Below are 12804 nucleotides of genomic sequence, written 5' to 3'. Positions count from 1 at the left end.
GAAAAATAGCTAAGCAATCTGAAGTGCCTCAGCTCTCTGTAAGGCTTCCCATTCCATCCTTATAACTGGAAAACTGGAAAATGCATGGCTGCTGGATGCTGGATTGCCAGTACCAAGCATTGGTGCTGGTATGATGGAAGGCATGAACAAAATTGCCACTGATGTGTGAGCAATAATCTTTGATTTATAAGTCATCTGGCTAAATGAAAGATTCAACTGCAATTCTCTTGGAAGTTTGACACCTGCTAGACAAATAGACTGAAAATGCTTAGTCTGATAAGAATTCATCTTCAAACCAACAGCAGAGGTGGACCTGCTCCATGAGCTACAGACAGAAAGCCTGCAGAGAACCAGAGCTGACATGTGAATATAGCCCTGGAAGACAGATTTAGTTTTGGAGATGATATCAGTGGGATACTGAATGCAGAAAACCCACACCCCAAAGCCCAAACCTCTTTGTAATTTTACTTGCTTTCACAGAAACAGGAATGTGCCCGTACTTAGTAAATAAGCAAACTTACAGCAAGAAATAACAAATTTGTGCAATCAACTTTTCACACACACAGAAATAATCCACCAAAGCTGATGATTCAGACCTAGAGGCAAGTGGATTTTCAGTGAAAGCAGCACAGCTGCTATTGTACACAAGTGAGTTGCTTTCACTAAGGGACACGCTGACAGTGTCCCCCAAGGGTAGATGTAGCTTCCCCCTGTGTACTTCTTGTGGTGGAAAGAGAAGGGGCTCTGGAGTGCCAAATGAAGATGTTTCACAAGCTGAGTGCTTCTGGCTAAAGTTCTGATAAAGCAATGCTGGCAGAAACCTTCTGATGCAGATATGGAAACTTTTCTCCTTCAGCCTGTTTATTTTCCATGTTGATATTTACATTGTTTCTACACCCAGGCTCTGCTTCTATTTCCACAGAGATCCAAAGACTATAGGGAAGGAATGCACATATTTTTGGTACTAACAAAACACCTAGAACAACACAACCCTGCCAGCAGCTGACATTAAAACTTTAATTATAAACAAAAAAATAGAAGAATTTCCATTTGATCAGCAAGTATTTCTTTTTAAAATATCCAAGAAGCCTGCTTTAGAAGGTGTTTTTTTTTAGAAGAACTAGAAGACAGTACTGCAAAAGCCAATAGGAATGGTCAGTATAGTGAAATCACTTCAGGAAGGATATAAGCAGTGATATCTTCACCATATTTAAGAGGAGGAATATGGGCAGTATCAGTCTGGAATAGGTATGAAATGTTTGTATTTATAGTCCTGAGTTATGCAAGATGCAGAGAAAGCATGTGGGAGGTGCACACCAGAGAGAACAGGAGGGGAACTGAGCTGCAAGCCCAGATCTGCTCTAAAATAGGCTCCATCACACCAAGATATCTGTTCAGTGCCACCATAGGGATGTTGCTCACTGACCACCCAAATCTGCTTCACAGCTTCCTGCAGGAGTCCCACTGATGAGAAACCCTGGAGGCATCCGTCTCTCACAGCCCTAAGGGGAAACCTCCCCTGACTAATCATCCTTTGCATTAACACCTTCACTCTGAACCTCTGCTCAGCATCCTTGGTGCTCAGCAGGACTCTGCAATGCCACTGCATGGGCAGCAGTGCTTAGGCTGCCAAGTCTGAGCAGGGAGAGAAGCACATTTGATACCCTAAGCAGTGTTTTTGTTTACCATCCTCCATTTATAAAGAGAGGATTTGAACACATAAAATAGGATGTTTTTCCTGGGACGCAGGGCTCTGCATCCATGGTGTCACCCTGCAGAATCAAAGCCCTCATGACAAGCTCAGAACTTCACAGGCCCTGGGGGGGGTAAGACAATTGGTGTAGGTGGGTGGCCCCCACCCATGGACACCCCTTACAAAGCAGTATGTCCCCAGATAGTGCAGGATTGTGGGGATGAGTCACCTGTGTTCTCCAACCTGAATGGGGCTCCCACCACCTCCTCCTTCCACATCCCTGGACACCTTCAGACCAGTTCTGTCTACACAAAGTGGCAAGGAAGAAGCAGAGTAATGGTCATTCCCAATCTCACCTGCTCAGATCACCCCTTGTGTTCTGCAGGGGCTGATCCCTTGCTGTGCCATCACTGATCCCAGTTTCCCTCAGCAGTACCACTGTAACAAGCATAAGTGACAGAAATCCTTTGCATTTTTTGCTGGGGAAATCAGTTGTCTGTGTGCAACACTGAAATAATTTTTGGTACATTTCTATCCTTTCTTGCTGCTGTATCAGAGAATGTGTATCACACATTCCTGAGACGCAGAGGAGATGCGAGGTTAAAGACAATGCCATTTACAGAAACCAGCAGCTATGAAGGAGTCAGGGGAATGAGAACATCCTGCTGTGAGGATAAATTCACTGTAGCTCTAGGTATGTCCCAGGACAGTTTTAAAAAACTTTATAGAGAGCCCCACATTAAAGCCTTTTCTTGGGGAAACTCAGTTGTTCTTGGTCGTGTTGAAGAGCTGCTGAAAGAAGATTGGTTTAATATGACCTTATAAAAGACTCACATAAAAGCCAGAGGGAGCAACAGGAAACAAGGGAGATTTATTGTTAAGGTATCAGAGGAACACTGGGAAAGACCAACATTTGATTCTTGGTTGCGCTGAAGGCCTTAGGTAAATCACTCAACAACAAGCTTGGAAGAACTTGTTTAGGAAGCTTTTCAGACTCAGGGCCTCAGTGGGAACCGAGGGTTCAGGGCACAGTTGACCTTTCCAAATTTTGATAGTGATTGTGAGTGCTGAGCAAATCAAACTCTGAATTTAGAATCTTCCAAGAATCTTAATTCATCTCTGTGCCTCTTTTTCTCCCGAGTGTAAAACAGGGAAAATAAATATTTTTCCACTGTTATAAAGACAAGTATATGAATGTTTGCTGAGATACAGTGGCAACACAAGCCACAGAGGTAAATAAGATGGGTACTGCATTAAAAAATATCCCAAGTCCTGTTTTTATCCAAATGGTGGATTAGTGAAAACAATCCAAAACAATGGAAGTCAATGCAACTAAATTATTAACCACACAGCCGTTTATGTGAAAAATGTCATCTTTTTGTCTGATAGTGATTTCCACTGGGATAGTACCACCATTTTATATGCTCTGTAAGTCTGATACAGAAAGTACTGCTGAATACAGTCAATATCATTACTTCCCTTAAAAATATTTTTTCTGGACCTGTTTAATAATCCAGAGGTGATAAACAAACTAGCTTATTTAAAGATCATTTAGGGATGAGGAAGCCTTTTTTCCATTGACATTTCTGAATGGAAAATTCTGCTGAGATAGTCTGCAGCTCAGACTATTAGGATAGCAGACAAACCTTTAGCAGTGCATCTGACCCATTACTGATTTATGAGAGAACAATGTTGGAATAAATATGAATAAAAAGCTACCCTTTCACACAATTTGGTACATCAATGTTGAAATTGTACTAGGATAAACAACTGCCTTGCAATAAGCATATTCATTCATTATTCAGTGTTAAATCTTAATTGTTGCTCATTTCAATTTCTTCGTGCTAAGTGTTTCTAAATTATAAATAACCTGGCAACTCTTATAGTATATACTCTGTTAAGGAAAAGGTAAGTACAGAAATAAATTATTAAAGTGTTCTGCTTAACTATTGCCACACAATTCATCTCAGGATTGGGAGAGCAAGGCAGCCACTTTGATAAATTTGAATAGATATTGGGAGTCTATGGACAAGGAGTCTATGGACAAGTCACACATCTATGTTGCATAAACAGACTTTGTATGTGTATACTTATTTACAAAATTGTTACACTGTGATCTTCACTCTGAGGTTTGATTTTTGTCCTTTCATGTCATTGGCAAACTAACCTGACCTTAGTGAGAATAAAATCATATCCTAAATATACACATCACTGCTGTGTTCTCCCTTTGATCTGAGCACTGAACTGTGATTGACGTTAAAGAAAGTCCAGCCCAAATCATTTTCATGCCCTGAGCAAGCATCAAACACAAGACTCCTTCATGTCATGTCTCTTGTTCTCCTCTTTCATGTCTCTCTCATTTATGTATTTACCTTAATTTCCTTGGAAGAGAGTCTTGTTTGCCTCAGGGAAGGATGGTTGTGTGATTAAGACATCGCACATCTTTGTGTCTCCTTTTGCCTTTTCTAATTCTTTCCATCTCTTCTTTAGAGGTCCAGTGTAAAGGCTTGACTTGTTCTTCACTGGCTTGTGGGACAGCACTTCATATCTGGCAATGGATCAGAAGGACTGAAGAGCATTTTTGATCCCCCCAATGTTTCTTAGCGCTGCTAAAACAGGACCAATGAAAATGTTCACCAGACTCCAAGTCCTTGCCCTAGCTTTATTTTCCAAAGGAGTTTTCCTTTCCCTAAGTGACCACAGTTTTGTCAGAAAGGAAATTAAGATAGAAGGAGACCTGGTCTTAGGAGGCTTATTCCCAATCAAGGAAAAAGGCACTGGGATAGAAGAATGTGGAAGAATCAATGAAGACCGGGGCATCCAGCGCTTGGAGGCCATGCTGTTTGCTATTGATGAAATCAACAAAGACAACTACTTGCTGCCGGGAATTAAGCTTGGAGTTCATATCTTGGACACGTGTTCCAGGGATACATATGCCTTAGAACAGTCTTTGGAGTTTGTCAGGGCATCTTTGACTAAAGTGGATGAAACAGAGTACATGTGCCCTGACGGCTCGTATGCCATCCAAGAGAATTTGCCACTGCTCATTGCAGGAGTCATAGGTGGTTCCTACAGCAGCGTCTCCATACAGGTGAGTCACAGCAGCCCCACCAGGTGAGAATTGTTTATCTGCAATTCCGGTGAGAGAACCACATGCTTCTGGCTTCTGGCCACTGTTTGCCAAAAAAGCACATCTTAGCTTGATCACTGTACCCTAGGGGTCAATCTAGAATATAATTTTTACTGAATTTACATTTGTTCGATTCACTCTTTAAAATATTGTAGTACAAACCTCCAGCAGATGTCCACTCCTTCTAGTTGTGGTGTATCCTGAAGGCATCTGAAGTTTCCAAAAGTCTTAATATTTGTTTTGAACTTAGCATTTCATGACATTTTTACAGTTCTAAGTGCAGATATCTGCTTTCACATCAATCATAAATGATACCACCTATGTGTCTGAATATACGTGTGCCTGCCATGCTGCATGTTCATAACATTTTTCATTTTAACAACAGAATTTAAAATGAAAAAATAAATCATTGTCTTACTTCTAGTCACTAGTGAGCTTCCCAAGGCTCAGTATTGGGCCTGACCTGTTTAATATCTTTATCAATGACCTGGATGAGGCAATCAAGTGTACCTCAGTCAGTTTGTAGATGACACACAGTTGGCCAGAGTGCTGATCTGCTGGAGGTAGGAAGACTTTGCAGACTGAATCAATGGACTGAGGTCAATGGTAGGAGGTTCAATAAGGCCAAGTACAGGTCCTGCACTTGGGTCACAACAACCCCCTGCAGCACAACAGGCTGGGGGAAGAGTGGCTGGAAAGTGTCGCAGCGGAAAAGGACCCAGGGTGCTGGTTGACAGTGGCTGAACATGAGCCAGGTGTGTCCAGGTGGGCAAGAACCCAGTGGAGTACTGGCTCATATCAACAGTGCTGTGCCCAGCAGGATCAGGGCAGTGACCTCTGTGTTAGGCACTGGTGAGGCCACACCTCGCATTCCCTGCCCAGTTCTGGGCCACTCCCTGCAACACTGAGGTGCTGGAGCAGGTCCAGAGAAAGGCAACAGAGATATAGAGTATACAGAAGAAAGAGAAAGATATAGAGTATACAGAAGAGTATACAGAGAAGGTCCCATGAAGGACTCCTCCTAAAGGAGCTGGGGGTTTTTAGCCTGGAGATGAGGAGGCTCAGGAGGCTCAGAGGGGACTTTCTAGCTACAAATACCTGAAAGGAAGTTGTAGCCAGAAGAGGAGTGCCCTCTTCTTCCTGGCAACCAGTGACAGATTGAGAGAAAATGGCATCTAGCTGTGCTAAATGAGGTTTGGATTAGACATCAGGAGGAATTGATCACAGAAAGGGTTGTTACAGCATTGGAATGGACTCCCCAGGGAGGGAGGTGGTGTAGTCACCATCCCTGGACATATTAAAGAAATTACTGGATGTGGCACTCAGTGCCATGGTCTGGCTAATGTGGTGGTGATCAGTCAAAGGTTGGACTCTGTGATCTTGGAGATATTTTCCAACCTAAATGATTCTGTGATTCTGTGGCCACATTATTTTGGGTCAAATAAAACAAGCCAGTTCACATAACTCATAATCACAAGTGGTGTCTTAAGCCCAGACTGACATAGCCTAAGACCATGTATCTGGTATTTCTTCATGGTCAGCTGCAGGTTTCCAAAGGCATCAAGTCTTGACAGTGCAGGATGTCCTTTCAGACTCACTATGGGACGTTTTTCCAGACTCAGGCCTTAATCACTCCACCAGTGTCATCAGCAATAAGAGTTCTCGTGTACTGCAGATTATCCCAGCAGTGACAGAAAGCCCACAGAACCTCATTTGCCTGTTTCATAAATAGGGCAAGAGTTCATCCAATGTTCGTTTCAATCAGATTTACTCTGGGGAGATGGTTGCTGCTCTTGTGAAGGCATTAAATCCCATCAGTTGGGAGCATGGTCAGATCCCATAGGACATGCACGAGCACAGAAGAATTTAAAGAAATTACACTTTATTTCCTTTTGTATTCCAGTGTGTAATATTCATCTGTATATTCATAGTAGGGAATACAATAGCAAATCCTTACCCATACTGCAGAAGAACAGTTTCTGCTGAAGAGAACCTCAGCCATCTCTTGTAGTAGAAGAGGTTTTGTCCCACTGTGGACCAGGTAGCAGAGCACGAATGTATCCTTCACCAGTTATGCGGGTCTGATCACTTGAAGCACAAAGAACAAGTCTCAGGCTTAAAAAGAGACATTTGAAGGGGGAAAATGATAGCTACAGAACCCTGGGCAACATAAACTGTTAAGGAAATCATTATTCATTGTCTCTTCCAATCACACGAAGAGTACATCAAATGAAACCAGCAAATGCTAGGTTGTTGTGGATGCTAAAAGCTAAATGAGTTCCAGAAGTGACCAGAAACAGAAAGAAGAAATTCTGTAAGATATGTCATTTGGTTCAGCAGTTGCCAAAACTACAGCTGTCTGAAGGCTGGTAAAATATTTTGAAACATCATATGACTGCCCTATCTCACTGGTGGAGGAGTGTCAGGTTTTTTGCTATACCTTTGGTTTGTGGTCAGTGTGTTTCTCAGTCCACCCTAAGTCCAAGCGTGTCCAAAGGACATGAAGATATGAGGTAGCCTAAAAGACATACCTATAAAAGTTGTTACAGCAGAGGAAATGGTACAGGTGTTTCATTCCCTCCCAGAAACCCAGAGGGAGTGAGATAACTTTTCTAAAGTAATCTGTGGCCTCTTGCACAACATCTGTCAGCCTGTCCCTTTGAAGGCAGTCTCTGGTGATCACTGATCTAAGACTAAATCCATGTCTGAGGCAGTAGATTGGATACAGTACATATCCAATATACATAATAGAGTGTATATAGATGTTTCATATTCCAAAATCTTAGGTTTGGAACAGCTGTCCAATGGAAATTGGAAGTTCTGATTAGAGATTTTCTCAACCAGTACATGTAAAAAATGGTAATATAGTTGTATGAAAATCTGTATGTCACACAATTTTCAAAACCTAAGGAGGATGATGGAACAATATTTATAGTTAATATTACTCTATGATCTTCCCTAGACTTGTCAATAATTTTTCAAATGTAAGATATTTCTTAACACAGTTCTTCAGAAAAATAGTTTTACAAATCATTCAACTTGTCATCAAGCATCTTCCAGCAAGAAAATGTATTCATTTATTTTCTCTTGACATGGATTGTGTTGGCCTTCCTTCAGTCTCTCTTTTCTAGCTTTCCTTTAGATTTCACACCACCTAAAAAAGATGTAATTAAGCCCTAGAAATGACATAATTAAACCATCCACTCCTGTTGCCCATCCTGTTAAGATAGCCAGTCACAAGTTCTGTTTCAAAAGAAAATCCCTGTCAAGAATAATAGACATTGCAGACTCAAGCCTGAAATTGTAAGGACTTTCAAGCATTAAAGGCAAGCATTTTGGTGCCATAGCAATTTCAGAGCCAGTCACCTGTACAGAGTAGCTCCAGTAACAACTGGAATCACACCATTGCTGAGAGTCAAAATATTTCACCAGGTGTGTGTGTGTGCAAGGCTCAGCACCCCTGTTCCCTGTGTTTTCAAGCAGCATCCACGGTGCTGGATGCTTCCAGATGTATCCCTGGCAAGCATTTTTCTTTTGCTGAGAGCTGTAAACAGCATAAAGTCCACAGTGCAGTTCCTTAGCCTTAAAATAAAACATGCTGAGTTCTTCAGACAAAAATTATTTCTGGCTTTTTTTTTCCCCCTCCTGTGAATTTGTCTTTATATTTTAATTTTTTTTTCTTCCCCTCCCTTCACCCTCCCTCTTCTGTTTTTTGTCAGGACAGCTGTCTGCCAAATAACTTCATGATGTTCCTGCTGTCAGATTTGTACTTCTTTCATTACCCTTCCACTAAGGAATAAAAGATTTTGCTGGTAAATCAGCAATGAACACCTTCCCCACTGAGTCAGTATGTGCGATAGGCACTTTCTGCAGAGACTAAAAACAACAAGAGAATGCAGAATGCTTAATTATTTTCTGGTCAGACTAGGCTATTATCCTTAATGATGATCTGGATAATTAGTTTTTAGATGTTGTGTTTAAATTAGCAGAGAGCCCAATCTGCACAGCATTTGATCCTTCAAAACTCAAGCCAGAATTCTTAGTCAATGGAAAAGCTCATGTTAAAAAAAATAAATAAAATAAATTGAAAAGCTGTTTTCATGAAATACAATTCTGACTTGAGTTGAATCTAGCATCAGGAAGTGAAGAATTCAAAATTTGGAGGGTTTTCTTTTGGACTCATGGCTTTTAATCTGAGCCAGGTTATCCACTCTTTCTTAGTTTACAATGGAAATTTCAAACATATTTTCCTTGGAGAGGCTGACATGGTAAGAAATGATAAGAAAAAGAGGCAGTATTTATTTGCAGAGGAGCACTTGCATAGCCAATCCCAATTCCATGTTTAAGATACTTAGGTCAGCTCTTGTCAAGAATATGCATGTGGAAGCATGATTACTTTTATTCAGGTGCTGGATTTGTTCTTCCCTCTTTCTGAAAACTGGATTATTCTTCTGAAAATTAAGACTAGGGTCCATTCCCTGCAGTCAGCTCTTAGAAAAACTAAGGCATTCCTCAGGTGGGCTGGATTTTTTATTTCTATGTATACTATATTCACATGGATGTAAAGATTTCAACCTGGCTGTCAACCCACAGGACCTCTGGATCATGACCATAAAAGTTATTTCAAAGTTAGAGCCTCATCCAGAAAAAATGGCAGAACAGAAAACAGTGCCCTGCTGTCTTCTCTTCAGTTCCTTGCTCTGTCTCAAGTAAATTGTAACAAAACCACTGGAGCAGGTTTAACGGTGCATTACTGCTATCACAAAAGCTAAAGCCACTCCTAAGTGAGTGATCATCTGGCATGAAATTCAAAATATGTACTCATTTACTGGCAATCTTTTCCTGGCTGTCATTCTCCTTAGCCACAAAAGTCTGCCAAGGGCTCATGGAGGCTGAAAGCTAATCACCTCCATTTCCTTCCTCCAAGGATAAAACATCTTTCAACCAGAGTCTTAACAATAGCTTCTGACTTCCATCACTACTGGAAATAGTGTAAAATCCTTCAATGAACCAAGAAATAAACAAAACATAACACATGGACCACTGTGCATGGACCCTGCAGGGATGTGGGCAGGAGAAATGTGCAGGGGTTGCAGAGGTTTGCCAGGCCACACGCGCCACTTGTGCTGTGCACTGAGAGCCTCTGGTGATTTTGTGCTTGTAAAAGTAAACCAGATCCTCATTAAAAAATCTATTCTGTGAGATGGACCACCTACCACCAGAGTTTAAGCTACACACACACTTGCCAGCTTCCATGTGTCTCCTTTAAACTCTCTCTTCTTTTATCTCTGTTCTTCCCCTCTCTGCCACTACCTCTCAGCCAGATCCTTGCTGTTTGTTCCTCTCTTTGTTTCTATTCCACATTCAGAAACTGAACAGCCACTAGGCTGAAATTTTCAGCGTCCAAAGAACACTGGGCATTTCTTTCCTAGAGATTTCAAAGGAATATGGGTACGTCCCTCTGACTTCTCTGAAAATCCCACAGTAACCAATTACTTTACAGTCTTTTTTATTTGGTTTTGGGCTATAATTTTTATTTCTTCAGGTGCACATTTCCACCTTTTGCTAAGGGTAAATTGCAAGACTTTACAGGGATAGATAAGTAACCACTGAGGTCTCACTGAGGTAAGAAGGAAGGCGCTCTAAAATACAATGAAAGAATCATAGAATCATTAAGATTGGAAAAGACTTTAAAGATCATCAAGTGGGATTTAACCCAGCACTGCCAAGTCCACCATTAAACCATGTTCCCAAGTTCCACATCTACAGGTTTTGTAAATACTTCCACAGCTGGTGAATCTATCACATCTCTGGGCAGCCTGTTCCAATGCCTGACCACCAATTCAGTGAAGAAATTTTTCCTAGTGTCTAATCTAAACACCCCCTTGCTCTACTTGAGACCCTTTCCTTTTGTTCTATCACTTGTTACATGGGAGAAGAGACCAAACCCCACCTGGCTGCAATATCCCTTCAGGGAGCTGTAGTAAACAGCAACAAGCTGTTCCAATGGGAGAGGATGTCACTGCAAGAGAAAGTGGCCAAAAATAAGAACTAGCTAGGGTCACCTAGATATCACCTATACTTATTCTACATCTTCTGACTAGGACTTACTCTACACTCATTCTACCCTTTCTGACTAGGATTTACTCTTCAGTTAATGAGTCTCAAATTACCATGTTTATCACTGATAGCTCTTTTAACTCCAGAAGTAATTCTGTGTTCTGGTAGAAGCAACAGCCCCAATTTTTGTACCTTTTCTGATCATGTGTAAATGGGACGTGAGTCACAGGCAGGTTTATGAAGCCTCAGAGAAGAGCTGCACTCCTCATGCAAAGTGAGGTCTTTTGCACAGGTCTCTTCTCAGGGTGCAAGTTTGGTGCTCAGCTTACTTCACTTCAACAGTAATGCTCCATGGAGGCAGAGTGCATATGTGACAGCTCACTGTGTCATCCCCTGCAGGAAAAAAGAAAAAATATTTCCAAACAATTCATTCAAAGCACAACATTTCTCTGCATGCCCTCCATGGTTTATTTTTTATTGCACAGGACAGATGCAAATATAAAAAAAAATTCCCAGATCCTGTGCAGAAATCCTAGCTGTTATTCTGACAGTATTCCTTACTTCTGATGTTCATTTTGCAGATGAATTCATTTCATAGTTCAAACACTGCTTCTCTCTTTGTGACAGCTACTGAGTCCACTGCAAGTATTTAGGTATATTTTTCCCAGCTTCATTGCCTAAATTTTCAGGAGAAGAGCAAAGCTAAAAATAATGTTTCCTTCACCCCTCTTCCCTCTAACAAAAAATACCAGACATTTTTATTAGTTTGACAGTGAACTATCTTTTCCTGAGTTACCTTTTGGATGGAATTTGGTTAAGGAACATTACTTACAAACTAGGAAACAGCCCTCTTGATATCAAAGAGTGAGAAAGCTGGTGGAAACCACTGCTTCAGTCCTGCAATGCACCAGAAGATTCCATAGGAGAACAAGCCAGGCTGGGACTCCTAAATAATCTCACTGCATCTGGTTGAGTTCCTTACAACTGACCTTTAATGATTTAAGGAACTGGGATATTGGCATTCCCAGTGACCTTCTGGGGTCAGTGCTTGGAGTCCTGCTGAAGCCAAATTGGTGCTTTCTGCTGCAGGTCATGACACAGCCCCTGTGCAGTCACTGCCTTAAACAGTGCTTATTATAATATCCCAGAAATGGCACCCTTAGTTTTAAAATGGGCTAGGGAGACATGATGTTCCAGGCTGATAAAGGTTTTTCAGTTCTGAAAGCAGTGAGGCCCTTAAGGTCCTAATTTCCCTTTGAAAACAAATTAGCTTGGAGTGATTTTTTTCTTGGGACCAAGGTGAGCAGCTGCATTTGCATCACTGAACTCTCCACCTCCCAAATACTCCCAAATTATGTGAGTATGTCAAAAGTGTCCAGACTGAGTCACTCTGGGTCACAATGCCCCCAGGTAGGAGCCTCCTAAATCCCAAGAGAAGAGGGAAAATTATGGTGGAACCCAGCTTTTCAGTATTGCTCATATTTATTGCCAGTGATACAGTCTGGCAGCTCAGTAGGCTCACAGCCTGCTCGGCTGTATCTGCAGAGACATAGCCAGTACACAGATAGAAATAAATATTTCTGTTTATTCTGTGCTCATTGGATCACATCTAGAATAATACCTCTAACTTTGGGTCCCTTGGTAAAAGGACGATTCAATAAACACAAACATAATCATGGGGAGAAGAGTCTGGAGAGCAAATGCTACAAGAAGAAATTGAGGGAATTGCACATGTTCAGCCTGGAGAAGAGAAGGTTTGGTGGGAACCTAACATCAGCTTTTCAGTATGTACAGGTTTGTTCTCAGGAACACAAAGTAAATGTATTTATCAACATGATGCAGGACTAGAGAATAGAAGAAAATACTTATTAATTGAAAAAGGGGAGATTTTAACCTGAAAAAAAATGCACATCCCAAATGT

General features: G+C 41.3%; 1 protein-coding gene across 2 annotated transcripts in view; it reads left to right on the top strand.

The window, feature by feature from the left end:
* The first annotated feature begins 4286 nt into the window (after positions 1–4286).
* LOC131572810 (metabotropic glutamate receptor 3) overlaps positions 4287–12804 on the top strand; it is a 44491-nt gene continuing 35973 nt past the window's right edge. The window contains exon 1 of one of the 2 annotated variants that reach the window (XM_058826181.1): positions 4287–4784. In XM_058826181.1, coding sequence (XP_058682164.1) covers positions 4287–4784 — 498 coding nt within the window. The remainder of the gene's footprint in view (positions 4785–12804) is intronic. The other variant, XM_058826182.1, reaches the window with a different exon arrangement.

The sequence above is a fragment of the Poecile atricapillus genome, chromosome Z, assembly GCF_030490865.1.
Source record: "Poecile atricapillus isolate bPoeAtr1 chromosome Z, bPoeAtr1.hap1, whole genome shotgun sequence".
Classification (NCBI taxonomy): domain Eukaryota; kingdom Metazoa; phylum Chordata; class Aves; order Passeriformes; family Paridae; genus Poecile; species Poecile atricapillus.
The sequence above is the reverse complement of the archived record's forward strand: the minus strand, read 5'-3'. Positions and strand labels throughout refer to the sequence as shown.